The following is a 15361-nucleotide window of genomic DNA, read 5'->3' as shown; positions in this document are numbered from 1 at the left end:
GCATAGGGCCTGGCACAGATCAAATAATAGCTCTTTTTCATTAAAAGGATATTAAATAATTTTATGTGGAACATGTCATTGACTGTGCAGGTAAACTATCACAAAGCAACTTGCCTTCAACCATCATCACCTGGATAATACATAGTTTTAACAGCTGAATGCAGCATATTATAATGGACTCACCACCTAATTTTGTACTAAATTAGGTAGCAATGAAGGCAGCAAAGGTCTTCTCCAAGCAGTAAGAGAAATCACATTTTTCAAAGTATGTTTAGAGGGAGCTGCAAAATATGATATTTTAGCAGAAGTCACTGTAGTGCAGAAAGATACTCTGAGGAGGTGTGGATTGCTGTCAAATGACTACAGAAAGTGGCGGTCATTTGGAGTAGATGGTCTCAAAGGGGTGGGGTGTGGGCACAGATCAATGGAACCTAGAGTGAAAGACTCAATCCCTTTGCCTGCAGAAAACAGAGCAGAACTTGTCATATTTTGACCTACACAGGGAGACAGATGCTTCAAGGACCCAGGGCTAGAACCATTATTAAGATGACTTCTCTTTGGTTCTGAACAACTCAGACAACTGAGAGAACTGCCGAGATTCAACCAGACAGGAGAGGAATGCCAGGGATTTAGCAAGCTCCTGCGAACTGCAGCTCGGAGAAGGGCTAGAGCTACAGAAAATCAGTGTTCAAAGATGCCAGAGAATCATTTCCTTACCTGCAAGGGTTGGCGATTTCTTCTGGCGTTGTTTTCATAAAAGGGGAGACGGGTTTTTCCACAAAAGAACCAAAGCCCAGTCTAAAGTTGCTAGTTAATTTAGACATCTCTTTGGAAAGCAGGGAACCCAGCTCTTTGATTGTGTTGAGGTCATCATCCATGGAAGCTGAGAGGTCCATAAGGTAATACAAGTCCACCGGATAGTCCTCGGTCTGGCGGACTTGCACTTGCAGAGTCTGTTCACTACCTGCAAATGTCCCGCAAGAAAAGCAAATCTATAAATATGCATGGAGGCTTGTTTGTGACTAGTCAATCCCTGGGCCAGCTGTCCATTTCATTCCAATAAGAATTTACTGAAGATACTAAAGATTTCATAAACTAGGTGTGCAAAGTTTATAAATGAACGAGTCCATGAAAATCTTTCAGCATATGTTTAGAACTGCTGAAGGAGTTAAGAGTTAGGATATTTTATATCTCCTTGGGAGAACTAGCATCCATTTAGATGGGAGATAAGCTGAATTTTTTGTATGTGGTTCTAGCAAAAGAGAGCAAAATAAAAAGGAGTTTAAGCTACGTTACAACTCTTGAAGAAATGTGAGGTAAGCCTTAACATTTGAGCAATTCAAATGGTTATTTTTAGAAAAGGCTTTTCAGTAACAAATTCGGAGTGCAAGTAACCAATATGAATAAAGAAAAGAAATTCTCTATTTTTTTAAGAGTGGGAAACCTGAGTGATAATAACTAACAATATTGTAATATGTAGTGCAGGGAGATTAGCAGAACATTGGTATTACCATGTGACATGAGACTTATTTACGTGATTCAATGCTCATGTAAATCAGAACGTACCTGGTCTCAATTTCAGAATCAGTCTTTGAGGTGTAATTTGAGTGATGTCAGAACTGTTTTTCTGTCTGCCTACACTGAGAGGCTTATTTGTAAGTATCTCTACTTGGGAGACAGGGTTTTCGATGAAGTGTAGTTGACATCCTTTAGCTAGAAGGTTTGCTGGGATATCACATCTTTCACCAACTCCAGATGGCTGGGTAAAATTCTAAAAAAGAAAAACAATAAAGGCAAAAAGAATACAAATCTATATTTATTTACCAGATAAAATTTTATTTTGCTTGCTTTGCTAATTAGGCATCTTGCTGTCCTCAGAATGTCATATCCCTGACATTGATTGTACATCTAAGGTTAAGTCATAGCAGAATAACCAGAGAATTCTGCCATTAAAATTCTGAGTCAAATTGCATTCTTTTTTCATTATATTCCATTGAATTTACCTAACAGTTTTTTTATTTTAAAAAAAATGCTTTTTTAAAAAGTATTTTCTAGATTTTTGTATTTCCGGATCTTTGAAGCAGATGAGTCACATGGTACAGTCCATCCCATCCATGAATTTATCACAGATGATCTGTAGGTTTGTGTAATCCTAGGATTGTCCAAAATTTCAGTTCGTCTATGACCAAATCCAGTGACAGTGAGCCTTCTGTGGACTCCTACATTGCCTTATCTAGCTGTTTGTCCTGGTTTCTGATAATTCATGGATGCATCATTCTTATTACAGCAGTACCTCATTAAAGTTAACTTCTTGGGGATTTTAAACTCAATGCCTTAAAGTGTTCCGTTTAAGGTTTCTTAGAACTTTCTCCAGGATTTGGAAGTGGGGAAATGACATGAAAGAGAAAACGGTCTAGGGGACTGCTTTTCTGTGAAAGACGAGGGAGTTCTCCAGCCCCCTTCTGATCCCCCTGGGTAGCAGGGGGCATGGGATGAGTGTTTCCAGGCAGAGATGTGACCATTCTGCCCCTGCAGTTCCCAGGGATAAGGTAGATGGAGTGGAGAAATAATTACTGTCTTACCTGAGAGCTAAGGCTGATCTAGAGCTTGTGAGGCTCTAAGCAAAGTCAAACTTGAGGCCCATTGACCCTCAGGTTTGGAAAGAGGCAAACCAATGCTCGTGTTGTTTTTCTCATTGCTTAGAATTTCAAGCCACTCTTGCTGAAAACAACTAGGAAAGTTACACTTCTTTTGAAATTGATTTTTAAGACTATCTTAGATATTAGTCAGACCTGTGCATATTTGAGGCACCAGGTCAGGTATAGCAAACTGACTTTCCATGGTGTATCCAAGGTAAACAGTGGCTCGACAGGTTTCAGAATCCTTCTCAACACATCACCACTACCCTGCATAATTAGCATCTTTGCCAAAAGATTAGAAGTGGTGTAAACCATAGAAGCTATATTTCTCTCTGCTCTAAGCAGAAGCCTAATTTACTTTTTTGTTCCAACTATCTCTACTGATAGAACTACCACCTTTAGAGTGACCTGTTACAAAAATCTGGCTTTAAAATTTGACAGTAACTGACTACCAAGTATCACCCACCAGTACAGCTATCAGTAGTAACTTAAGAAGCTCTCTTAAATGAGTGCTAAAGGATGCATTGAAATAAAAGTCCAAAGGTGAACATTTGGTTAGACTGATTTGTTGTTTTATGTCTCTGTCATGAAACTAATATTGTCTTTTACCAGAGGGAGAGGTTAAAGAGGGTAAAGCAGGGATAAGTTGTGAGGGAAAGGGACTTAACTTGGGGGAGGGGGCGCGGTAAACACACAATATTATATATAGATATTGAATTAGAGAATTGTACCCCCCTGAAACTCACATTATTTTATTAATTGGTCACCCAAATAAATTCAATTTTTTTAAAAAAGCATAATTCCTTTTGTTTGTACCTCATCAATTAAAGCAATAAAGGGACTCTGCTGGATGTTTGCTCTATCCTCCCTCGGGCAGGCCCTCCTCCGTGAATACACATTCCACTTGGGAGGCAGGTTTTAACAGTGCTGGCCCGGTCGGGAGTTGGACGTCCCGGTTTATTCCCTTAAAGCCTGCTCCCGTTCTTGCTGACCTTGGTATTAGTATGTCTCGATTTATGTTTAGATTCTCTTTGAGAGATTCAGTAGAGAAGTGTTCTAAATTCAGGAAAAGCCAGGCAGTTTTTTCTTACCAAGAATCACCTCCTGGTTGCTCTCTAGTGTCACAGGAGGGCAGTGACTCAGGCTGGCTTGTGATACATTCCCCAGTCCCCTCTTATACTACTTCCACATACTTTTCTACTTGACCAGCTAAGAAATGCCTATTTCAGGCTTTGTCATTGAAGTACAGTCACCAAGCTCATAAAAATGTAATACTGAAAAGAATCAGATAATGTCTGAATGGTAAAGTTCGCCCCAAATCTACAACACTTCTCTTAGAACCCAGCAGGGTTCCACTCAGAATGGATCCTAGTTCCCAGATGGAACACAACTATGGCACTAAAGTCAAATATATGCTTAACTTTAGAAAACACCACCTCCATGACCTCAGATGACTCAGGCCTTGGCATTTGGCATGTAGACAGTTAGAAATGACTTCAAAACAAGAGGAGGGGCCCTGGCCGGTTGGCTCAGTGATAGAGGGTCGGCCTGGTGTGCAGGAGTCCCGGGTTCGATTCCAGGCCAGGGCACACAGGAGAAGCACCCATCTGCTTCTGTACTCCTCCCCCTCTCCTTCCTCTCTATCTCTTTCTTCCCCTCCTGCAGCAGAGGCTCCATTGGAGCAAAGTTGGCCCGGGCACTGAGGATGGCTCCGTGGCCTCTGCCTCAGGCGCTAGAATGGCTCTGGTCGCAACAGAGCAACACCCCAGATGGGCTGAGCATCGTCCCCTGGTGGGCATGCCGGGTGGATCCTGGTCGGGCACATGCGGGAGTCTGTCTGACTGCCTCCCCGTTTCCAACTTCAGAAAAATACAAAAAAAAAACAACAAAAACAACCCCAAAAAACAAAAAAACAAGAGGAGGAATCAGGTTAAATAAAGAATCACAATTTAAATATTTTTCAGAAGATTTGACGTCCACTCCCTCCAAAAATTACCTTTGAAACTAATCACATCAGTGACTACCTTGATCTACTAATGCATACACGTCCCCTTCTAGATTTGTTTCACTCCTGCAGCTCCCTAGAAAACAGGACACAATCTGAGCAATCACTGATGAAACTGACATGAGGGCAGTTGCAGTTTTTAGAAACATGTTGAGGTCATTTGTTTTACCTCCTGAGAACACCAGGCACACTGAGGTCCAATGAGTAAGCAGTCTTCACAAGTTTCTGCACCTCCCATGGCACAGCCACCTATGTTTAAATGCACAAGACACGGGATCAGCACACTCTCAGTCACTCCATTTTCGAGACTTATGGTTCTTTAAGTACTTGAACGAAGCACTGTGAAAGTTTATTTTTGTCTTCAAAGATCAGTCCTCAAAACGTTAGTGATTCATAAAGTTTGTCTTTGACATCAACCACATTGAAAATATGCATGTCTTGTTAGTCCAAAGTGATCATTCTCTTAAAATATGAGAATATTTCCATGTTCACAAATTTAAGCTCATCGTATTCAGTGTCCTTATTCATTATCATCCACTTTAATTTTTTAAAATTATTTGCACCCATTTAAAAATGCTTGAATGTACTATATTTTTATTTTTAAAATAAATCGCTGTTCCCCCTCTCTCTCAAGGTTATTATACTTATTGTACAAAACAATAGCTAGTTAACAAAATGATTGTCAAAAATGTATTAAGAAGTCTTATTGTGTAGTAATGCTGTTTAATTCTCCTAATTAAAATGCCCATACAACCTTTGTATTTATTTACCTTACGCCTGGAGCATTTGCTGTGGGAACAGCTTTGTGTCTACCTGTAATTTGTTAAAGTGTTTGCTCAAAGGCAAGAAAGCAATCAAACAGTTCAAATAAAAAGTGACTTCAGATCTAGTTTCTGAATCAAATGGCAGGTTTGTCAAGCATACCATGAAAGCAATATGTCGAAGAGATCAGGTCTTACCTTGTACGTGATCATTCCTTCCTAGAAGTAGAAAGAACAGGCAAAGCAGTTCAATCCCCATTCGTTTCAGTTCTCGCTGTGCAGACAGATTAAAAAATGAATTACCTTCAACGTTACCAGACCAAAGCTGAACATTGTTAAACGTCTTTCTTTCTTGAAGTGTAAAATCTTAAATACTACTTACACTGTTTTGAAAAGAAATTTGAGATCTAAATAAAAAAACTTTTCATTAAGACTGAAATGAAAACAGAGGCTACCTGGACAGGTAGAGAAGAAAAGCTGTGTTTAAAAGCAACTTCAACATGATTCACTTCCTTGTTCTCCTTATAAGGAAGGCAGGTGTACAATCACTAAGAAGGTGGGGAAATTCATTCAGTAGAAATTTTTTTGCATAAATTCTATTAGTCTCTCTGTATCCTAGAGAAAGTTAGTACCTTTAATGAAATATTGATCAATGAAAGGTCAAAAGAACAATTAAAATGACTTAAAGTTTTTTCCAAAATTATTTTAATTAAATGAAAACAGCACAGATGATAAATAAAACACAAATATATAAGTGATAGGTAAGGAGGGTTTAAAAAAGACTCATAACACAGACAACAGTAGGGGGATTATAAGAATGAAAGAGGGGTCGGAGGAGGAAGAAGAGGGAAAGGAGGGATAAATGGAAAGTGAAGATTAGACTTGGGGAGGTGAACACAATGCAATATACAAATGATATATTATAGAATTGTACACCCAAAACCTATACAATTTTAAAAATTTATTTATTGATTCTAGTGAGAGAAGAAGGAAGACAGAGAAAGAAAGAGAGAGACAGGAACATTGATCTGTATTTGTATGTGCCCTGACTAGGGATCGAACCAGCAACCTCTGTGCTTCTGGATGAAGCTCTAATCAACCAAGCTATCTGGCCAGGGCTGTATAAGTTTATTAACCAATGTCACCCCAATAAATTCAATTTAAAAATTTAGAATAAAATAAATAAGTAAAATTTTAAAATGAGCTGAAGAAAAAATACCTGAGATTTTTGTATTCCATTTTAAATCTTTGCAGAGGATTGAAATGAACTCTGAAAAATATAAATCATCATTTGTACAGTCAATTTAGAAGGCAGATTAGGGAAAGCAAAACATCGTGCTCCCTTGTTTTTCAAGTTAGATAAAAGATATTTTTTATACTTATAGAATTTTTATTTTAAAAGCAATATTGGAAATAAATATAATATAGTAAAATCAAATTAGACCAGAAATAGACTCAAAGCAATGGAAACAGAAACGGTGATGCCCAAGATTCTGAGTCCCTTCTTGTAGGGACCAAGTGCTCTTTTTTTGTGCCGTCCCAACTTCTAACTCACCACCCAGATCATAGGAAGTATTTATTTGTTGAAAAAAAAAAGAGACAAATTTAAAAGCTTTACAATCTATGGCTAAGTTCATGAGGTCGAACTTATTTTTCTAATGTATTCAGGAGGATGTTTTAGGATTTATAGAGACTGCAAACGGTAAGAATCAAATATTCACTTTGTTATTCTCAAAGAAACTTAGGCTTCGTGGCTGGGCTGACACCCTAGAAGATTATCTTTTAAAGATGTATTTCTAAGCAAGCATATGAAACCTGTGAAGAAAGAAAAACTAATTACAGGTTCTTCTCAGAAGGCTATGTTCAATTTTGAACTCTATCATACACAAGAACTGAAAGAACATGGCAAGAATCCTGTAGAGAGAAAAAAGAATTGTTGAAGAGTTGGAAGTATGCTTTGGGGGAAAAAATACAGTTATGTCAAATAAATTGATTTAGCTTGAAGAAGAAAGATTGATGCACAAATTATCTATGTCCCTGACATTGTCTCCATTTTTGAACTTATTACTAGCTCTCATTTATTTATTCATTCAACAAATATTTATTGAACATCTACTTTGTGCCTAGTATTGCTCTAGAAGAAGAGAATATGTCAGTGAACAAAGCCAAGCTCTTGAGTTGTGAAACATATATTCTAGGCTGGGGAGCAGAATTAGGAGGACATTCTTAAAATCAGGCAGTGATAAGGGCTATGAAAAATTATAAAGCTGGGTGAAAGAGGAATAGGAATGGTGTGTTATTTAATTTAGTGTAGTCAGGGAAGATTTCTCTGCTCCACTGACATCTAACAGGGCCCTAAATGATTTGGGCAACAAATTGCAAAGCCCCTGAGACAGCATTGCCGACCATTTTCAAGGAGAGTGGAGGGTAACAGAAGGTGATAGCAAATGTCCGATCGAGAGGCGGAGGTCAGATTGCATGTAGTCTTGACCTTGAATTTTATTTTTAAATGTGTTGGAGTGTCATTGGAAGGTTGAAAACAGAACAACATTATTTAATTTACATTTTACAAAAATCATTCTGGCTGCCACTGAGGTTAGAATGTGTGGAACAATATTGGAAGGTGGGAGACCAATTAGGAATTTGTGACTGTTGTCTAGGACAGAGACAAGGTAGTTGGGAGTAGGGTGTTGGTAATATAGGTAGCCAGATGTGGTCATATAAGATGTAATTTGAAAAAGAGATGTGCTTATGGGTTGGATGTGGATATGGAAGAGAGGGAGATTTTTGGCCTGAGCAACTGAGTATACAATACTTTCTTGAGAGAGGTTGCCCTGGGAAATGATCAGGTCTCCTGTGGAAGATGGGGTTCAAGAACATGTTAATTTTGAGACATCTAGAAAATAACCAAGTGAAGGTGCCACATGGGCAGTTTGATATCGGAGTGTACCAATGCAGTGATATTGAAGTGTCAGCTGTAAGTCTGCAATCATCAGCATGGGTTTAAAGATATGGGGCTGATGGCATTTAAATATATGAAACTGAATGAGATCCTCAAGGAAGGGAAGAGCTCTGAGGACTGAGTCTTGGGGCCTGCCAATACCTAGAGGTGAGAAGGAGAAGAATTAAGTAATGAAAGCTGCTAGCTAAAGAGTACTCCTCCTTACTTTTGTTGGAAGATATTCTCCAAGTATCTCTCACATCTTTGCATATCTTTATGCAAAAGCACTGACTTCCTTTGTTCTGGGTTATCTTTTTAAGGATGTTTGTAATATGAACAGCCTTTAAAGACAGAGATTATGTCTCCCACCAGATTAAGAAGCAGATTTCCTCACGCCTTGGGAAGATAAAGTTATCACCGTCCAGAACCAGGAGCAGGAATGTTTACCGCCCATTATGAAAGACTCAGTTTTCCTAAATTTGAGAATAAAGCCTACCACATGTGTGAGTGTTGCCTCTTCCCATTTGGGTCACCCTGTGGGAATTGGCCTAAAGAAGCTGGTGAAAGAAAATGCTGACCGTCTGGCCACTGATACACTGTGAATCCTCTCTGACCGAGGCATCTCATATTTCCTCAGTGTCTGTGAATCTGTGAGGGTCTACCTTGCAGCTTGCGAGTGAAATCTCAAACCCTTTCCAGTTCTCAACAATGCCCTACTTGAAATCTCCCTTTTTCTATAGCCTGAACAGGCAATAATATTCCAATCTCATTTTGGAAGATAAGAATTTGCATCTTTCAGGACTATTTGAAGTGCCTTGGACTGAACAGTGTAGTCCTCGGCTCCAGAAGTTTCTTTGGGTCCTGAGTTGTCTGTTTGCTCACCAACCTCCCTGGAAGCTGCTGTCAGGTACTTTGGATGAGCTGCAGTCAGGGAGGGTTGCACAAGTCTCCATTATGCACACTCCCTGGAAACTTTTCTCTGAGGTTCTAGCTGCTATTAAAACCTCTTCTTCCTGGGGACATAGTTAGTCTATCTCTTCCAAGCTGTCATGCAGTTAAGAGAACCTCAGTAACTTAGCTGTTGCCAGTGGCATACGAGTGGGAGTGATCTATACCACTGTCAGATCATCTCTCTGCCCTCTGCCAACGGGGTGCAGGCAGCAACAACAAAGTCCCTAGGGCAAATCCAGACCTTGTACTATTTCATGTGCAGACTTCCATCCTGTGCCTAAAATCATCACTGTACTGCTTTACTTGCTCTCCATCCTCAGCTGTGGCTCTTACCCCCTCCAAGCCTTTGCACCCAGCGTTTGTGCAGCCCGGAGGCCCTTGCCTCCTTGTTACTCCTCTCACTTGGCTAGCCAACTCCGCATCTAGGTCTCAGGGCAGACATTACTGGAACTTCACACAGGAAGACTTTCATGGTCTCCCCAGGCTTCTCCTCCAGGAGACTTTCCCAAGACAGCCCTTTTGACTTTCGCTGTAATTGCCTGAATCCTTGCCTCTCTCCCCCACTAGGCTGTGAGGTCTTTTAAGGCATTGATTTATTCAACAACCACTTATTGAATTCTTTCTAGGTATCAGGCAGGGACTGTCTTAGTTACCTGTATATTTCTAGCAAGCAGCATGATGCTTGATACTTTGCAAGTATTCATTTAATATCTATCAAGAAAATGGATGGATTTTATGTCTTCACTGTCTAGTATTTTACGTGTTACAAAGCAGGTACTCCATGAATACAGATGATTAAATGAATAAATGGTTTTAGAAGGTATATCAATGCAATTAGGGGAGGAAAAAGTTGTTCCCTACTTGGGTTGTGATGAAAGCTGAGAAAAGGCTTAAAATGCAGGGTGGAGAAATCAGTAGAATTTAAGAGAAAATACAAAGTAGAACAACGCTACAATTAAACATTCACCCACTCTGTTTTCCCGTTGACAGTATGCTGGATAATTTGCACCAGGCTGAAGGCACAGGGAAAACATTGTTGCTTCCTGAAGATGTGGTGCTTGGTGCCCTCTCCTGGAAAGTACCTGTCCATGCCCCTGGTTCCATCAGCTGGCCAGCACCCTATACAATACCCAAATAAAAACTGTGTTTCCCTTAGTCAGGACAACCAGATTAATTCTCTCTGTCTCTCTCTCTCTCTATGGAACTTGACTGGAAAGTACAGACAAAACTCAGAGGTTTGGACATGGGGATTGAAGCTGACTGAGAGAAGGCACGAGCTCAGAGGAAACACGATGCTTCATGTGTGAGCCAGAGTGAGACAGAAGCCCAGGCCAGAGTGAGACGGAATCCGCAGCCGAGAGGAGACAGAAGCCCAGGCAAAGGAAAGCTACGAAGAGTAGATAAGGTGGTGGGCGGAGAGCATCTGGCATGAAAGCAGCAGAGAAGGAAGGGCCCCTGAGCCACATGAACTGAAGAATGTTACAGTCAGACCCACAAACTCACTCTGTGGAGGGGATAGAGAATGGTCCAGGCCAAGAGCTGCCATGGACCCCAATCCTCTCCCAGATCAGCTCTGAGGCCTGGTACTTCCTGAGGCCTGACTCTTCCTGGGTTTCCACAGCATCTTGTCCTTTTAAAGCAGTGTGTCGTCTTACAACAAATTGCCATCACTTGTGGGTGGTTGAAGGGGTCCCTATAGTCCTTAACATCAGGAGACCCTAAGTCATATCGTCTGTGTTTTCAGATAGGCTGCTCAGATGGAATGCTATCATCTACTTGAGGGTGTGACCCTTTTCAAAGAGTCAGAGCTGGGGGGAGGGGACTCACAGAGCAGCTCCCAGTGAGGGAAGCAGCACCACCTGCCCTCTGCCCTTCAACTGGCCTTCGCTTCTGAGATTTAGGAAAGGGCTGTCTTCAGTGGAGTCCTGACTGCAGCAATCCATGTGAACCCATCTTCCTCATGGGGTTTGACTTGCTCATTCTAGGACCCGGCCACTCACCCACAGGAGAGAATGACAATCTCGGACCCAGCTGGGTCAGCCGATGGGCACCTCAGAACACTCCTAGGAGAGTCAACACTTGAGTCAACCTGGCTGGGAGCCAATTCAAACCCTGGGGACCTTAGTAACGACTAAAAGCTCTCAGAATGGCCTTGCTGTGTTTACTTGCTTTTTAGTTCAAGTACTGGTGACAAGTCTATTTCTTGTTGTCTTATCATGAAAGCGCCTCAGAGTGAGTAGCTAAAAGAAGACAGTGGAAATAGCTGCTTCGCCTTCGGTTCTGGCCCTGATGGAACTGTGTGTGTGATGTACCCCACAGTGGGCTGTTTGTAGATGCTATGGCTGATTTGTGGGTATAACTTGGGAAGCAGAGATTCTGGAAGTGATACCTATGTTTCACATTTCAAGACCTTCAAAAAAATTATTTCAAAGAAGGATATGCAACAGTTTCTTGTTACCTTGGTGCACAATGCCCATATTATGCTATATGCTACAGAAATTTTTGTGACCTAAGTCTCACATTCTAGTCTGAAGTTTACTTTTTTTTTATTGTGGTAAAATATACATAGCACAAAATTTATTATTGTCACCATTTCTAAGTTATAGTTCATTGGCATTAAGTACATTCACACATCTGTGCAATTTTTACCACTATCTATCTTCAGGACTTTTCATCCTCCCAAAACAAAACTTTGTTGTTGAAACAATAAATTTGCATTTCCTTGGCCTCTGGCAACCACTATTCATTCTGCTTTCTAGCTCTATAAATTTGATTATTCTAGGTAACTCACATAAGAAGAATCAGATAATAAAGCCTTTTGTGTCTGGCTTATTTCACTAAGCACAGTGTCTTCAGGTTCATCCTTGTAGCATGTATCAGAATTTTGTTACTTTTTTTTTGACAGAGACAGAGAAAGAGTCAGAGAGAGGGACAGATAGGAACAGACAGACAGGAAGGGAGAGAGATGAGAAAGAAGCATCAATTCTTCACTGTAGCTCCTTAGTTTGCATTCTCACATGTGCCTTGACCAGGAGACTACAGCAAAGTGAGTGAACCCTTGTTCAAGCCAGTGAAGTGAACCCTTGCTCAAGCCAGTGACCTTGGGTTCAAGCCATTGACCCCACGCTCAAGCCGGCAACCCCAGGGCTTTAAACCTGGGTCCTCTGCATCCCAGTCCAATGCTCTATCCATGGTGCCACCATCTGGTTAGGTACAATTTTGTTACTTTTTCAGGCTGAATAATATTTCATGGTATAATATACCACACTTTGTTTATTCATCTATTGATGGTCATTTGGGTTATTTCTACCTTTTTGTTATTGTGAATAATGCACTATAAACATGGGTGTGCAAATATATCTTTGAGGCTAGAGCTTACTTTTTAAATTCTTCATGACATCCATGATGGGAAGAAGTTGGGTTAGTGGAAATAATTTAGGTTTTGCATATGGAAAGACCTTGGCTCAAATTGTAGCCCTGTCAGGTCCCTTGAGGGACTGTATCCTGAGGAGAGCATTTAGCTCTTAGCACTTACAATTCCAGATTGTGAAATAGTGATAATATCCACTTTTCAAGATTATGATGAAGATTTAATTATACTATTTTGGGATGTATACAGATTTTGTAGGACCTGACAATTTTATGATTTGTGGGGCCCTTTTTTAAAAGAGAAATGCAGAAAATAAACATACAAATCCAGGAAGTACTGAATGTTTCAGACAAAATGAACCCAAAGAAGCCCACACCAAGACACATCATAATTAAAAAGCCAAAGTTTAAAGACAAAGAGAGAAGAATCTTAAAAAAAGCAAGAGAAAAGCAGTTAGTGACTTACAAGGGAGCTCCCATAAGACTCTCAGCTGATTTCTCAACAGAAACTTTGCAGGCCAGAAGGGAGTGCACAAAATATTCAAAGTGATGAAAAGCAAGTACCTGCAACCAAAATTACTCTACCCAACAAAGTTATCATTTAGAGTCAAAGGACAGGTAGAGAGCTTCCTACACAAGAAAAAGCTAAAGGAGTTTATCACTACCAAACCAGTATTACAAGAAATGCTAATGGGTCTTCTTTAAGAAGAAGGAAAAAAAAAGATAAAAAATATGAATAATAAATGACCATAAAAAAAGAGAGAGAAAGAGAATGAAATTTTACCATTTATAATAGCATTGATGGACTAAGAGGGTATTATGCTAAGTGAAATAAGTCAGTCAGAAAAAGACAAATATCATATGATTTCAACATATGTGTAATCTAAAGAGCAATATAAGTGAACAAACAAAACAAACAGACTCATGGATACAGATAACAGACTGAAGATTGGAGGCAGATTGTATAAAAAACAGTGTAAAAAAGACTGTATAAAAAACAGTGAAGGGATTGAGAAATACAGATTGGTAGTTACAAAATAGTCATGGGGATATAAAGTAGGGCACAGGGATCCCGACTTCCAGTGGATGTCACCATACCAGTCCACAGCACAGAGAGATGTGAGAGCTGACCTCTGCCGGCCACGAGGGCTGTGGCCTCGGACTGGGCCAGCAAGCTCTCACTGCAGCCTGGAGAAGGCACAGTGTTCCCCAGCTCCACCATGACCAGTAATATAGGCAGTGCTTGTAAAACTCTTACCTAATATTTAGGACAGTAAAAGAAAAAAATAAAGGACAGCATAGGAAATATTGTCAATAATAGTGTAATTACTACATATAGTACCAGTTGGGTCCTGGAAATATCAGGAGGGACAATTTGTAAAGTATTAGATTAACCAATATGCTATATACATCTGAAGCTAATGCAAAATAATATTGAATGTAAACTGTAATTGAAAAAAAATTTAGTTAAAAAAACTTTAAAAGAAAAGAAATGCAAATTGGAAATAAATTAGGTATGAAAGTATATATTTATTTAAAACAAGAAAGAAAATATCCATGACAAAAAATTACTGAAGCCTTCAAGATTCCAGGCTATTTCTGCTTGATATCACCTTTAGCAATTCACTAGAAATGGTTACCTAGAAATCCTTCCTGAAGGTATCTGGCTTCCCAGCTCCACCTGGGCTCCTAGCCATTCACAGGCACCTGTGCAGACCAGGGGACTGAACTGAGGCTTCATTCATTTCATGGTAACCCCCTCTAATTTTACTCAGGATTCTTGTTTAAGTAGTTAATTTCATTGACCATTTTCCATGTGTCAGGCACTGTTAAACATTCATTAACATTGCTCTATTTCATCTTTGCAGGCCAGAAGGGTTTGGCAAGAAATATTCAAAGTGATGAAAAGCAAAGATCTACAGCCAAGATGACTCTACCTCGTAAAGCTGTCTTTTAAAACAGAAGGGTATATAAAGAGCTTCCCAGACAAGAAAAGCCTTTACTATAATATGAAATGTTAAATGGACTTTAAAAAGAAGAATGAAAGAAAAAAATACATAAAAATATGAACAATAAAATGGCAACAAATATATGTCTTTCAACAATTGAATTCAAGACATAAACAAACAAGCAGAACAGAAACAGACTCAGAGATAGAGAACTTTTTAAAATTGAATTTATAAGTGTGACTCTGGTTAATAAAATTATATAGGTTTCAGGTGTACAATTCTATAATGCATCATCTCTATATTGTATTCTGTGTTCAGCTGCTTAAGTCAAGTCCCCATCCCTCTCCATTTATCCCACCTTTACCCTCTCTTGCCTCCCGCTAACTCCCTTTCTTTCTGGTATTCACCATACTGTGATCTGTCTAGGAGTTTTGTTGTTGTTTCTGATTAATTCCTTCACCTTTTTCACCTGGTCCCCAACCTCCTCCCCTCTGACAGCTGTCAGCCTGCTATTTGTGTCTGTGAGTCTGTTTCTATTTTGTTTGTTAGTTTATTTTGTTCATTAGATTCCACATAAAAGTGAAATCACAGAGTATCTTTTGATATAGAAAACATTTTGATGGTTGCCAGATGGGATGAGCATTAGGGGGGTTGGGGTGAAAAAGGTGAAGGGATTAAGTACAAACTGGTAGCAACAGGATAGTCATGAAGATGTAAAGTACAATACAGGGAATATAGTCAATAAT

At 39.7% G+C, this 15361-nt stretch overlaps 1 protein-coding gene across 7 annotated transcripts in view; it reads right to left on the bottom strand.

The window, feature by feature from the left end:
• ITGB6 (integrin subunit beta 6) overlaps positions 1 to 15361 on the bottom strand; it is a 175479-nt gene that overhangs the window by 84405 nt on the left and 75713 nt on the right. For 3 of the 7 annotated variants that reach the window (XM_066280391.1, XM_066280392.1, XM_066280393.1), the window contains exons 2-6: positions 6625 to 6675; positions 5604 to 5679; positions 4814 to 4893; positions 1567 to 1771; positions 718 to 964 (exon numbers count right to left, since the gene is read on the bottom strand). In XM_066280391.1, the coding sequence (XP_066136488.1) occupies positions 718 to 964; positions 1567 to 1771; positions 4814 to 4893; positions 5604 to 5664 (593 nt within the window). In that variant the 5' untranslated portion in view covers positions 5665 to 5679; positions 6625 to 6675. Of the gene's footprint in view, positions 1 to 717; positions 965 to 1566; positions 1772 to 4813; positions 4894 to 5603; positions 5680 to 5787; positions 5928 to 6624; positions 6676 to 15361 lie in introns of those variants that run through there. The other 4 variants (XM_066280394.1, XM_066280395.1, XM_066280389.1 and 1 more) reach the window with 3 other exon arrangements.

Source organism: Saccopteryx bilineata, chromosome 5 (genome assembly GCF_036850765.1).
Source record: "Saccopteryx bilineata isolate mSacBil1 chromosome 5, mSacBil1_pri_phased_curated, whole genome shotgun sequence".
NCBI classification, from domain to species: domain Eukaryota; kingdom Metazoa; phylum Chordata; class Mammalia; order Chiroptera; family Emballonuridae; genus Saccopteryx; species Saccopteryx bilineata.
This window is presented reverse-complemented; position numbering and strand designations above follow the sequence as displayed.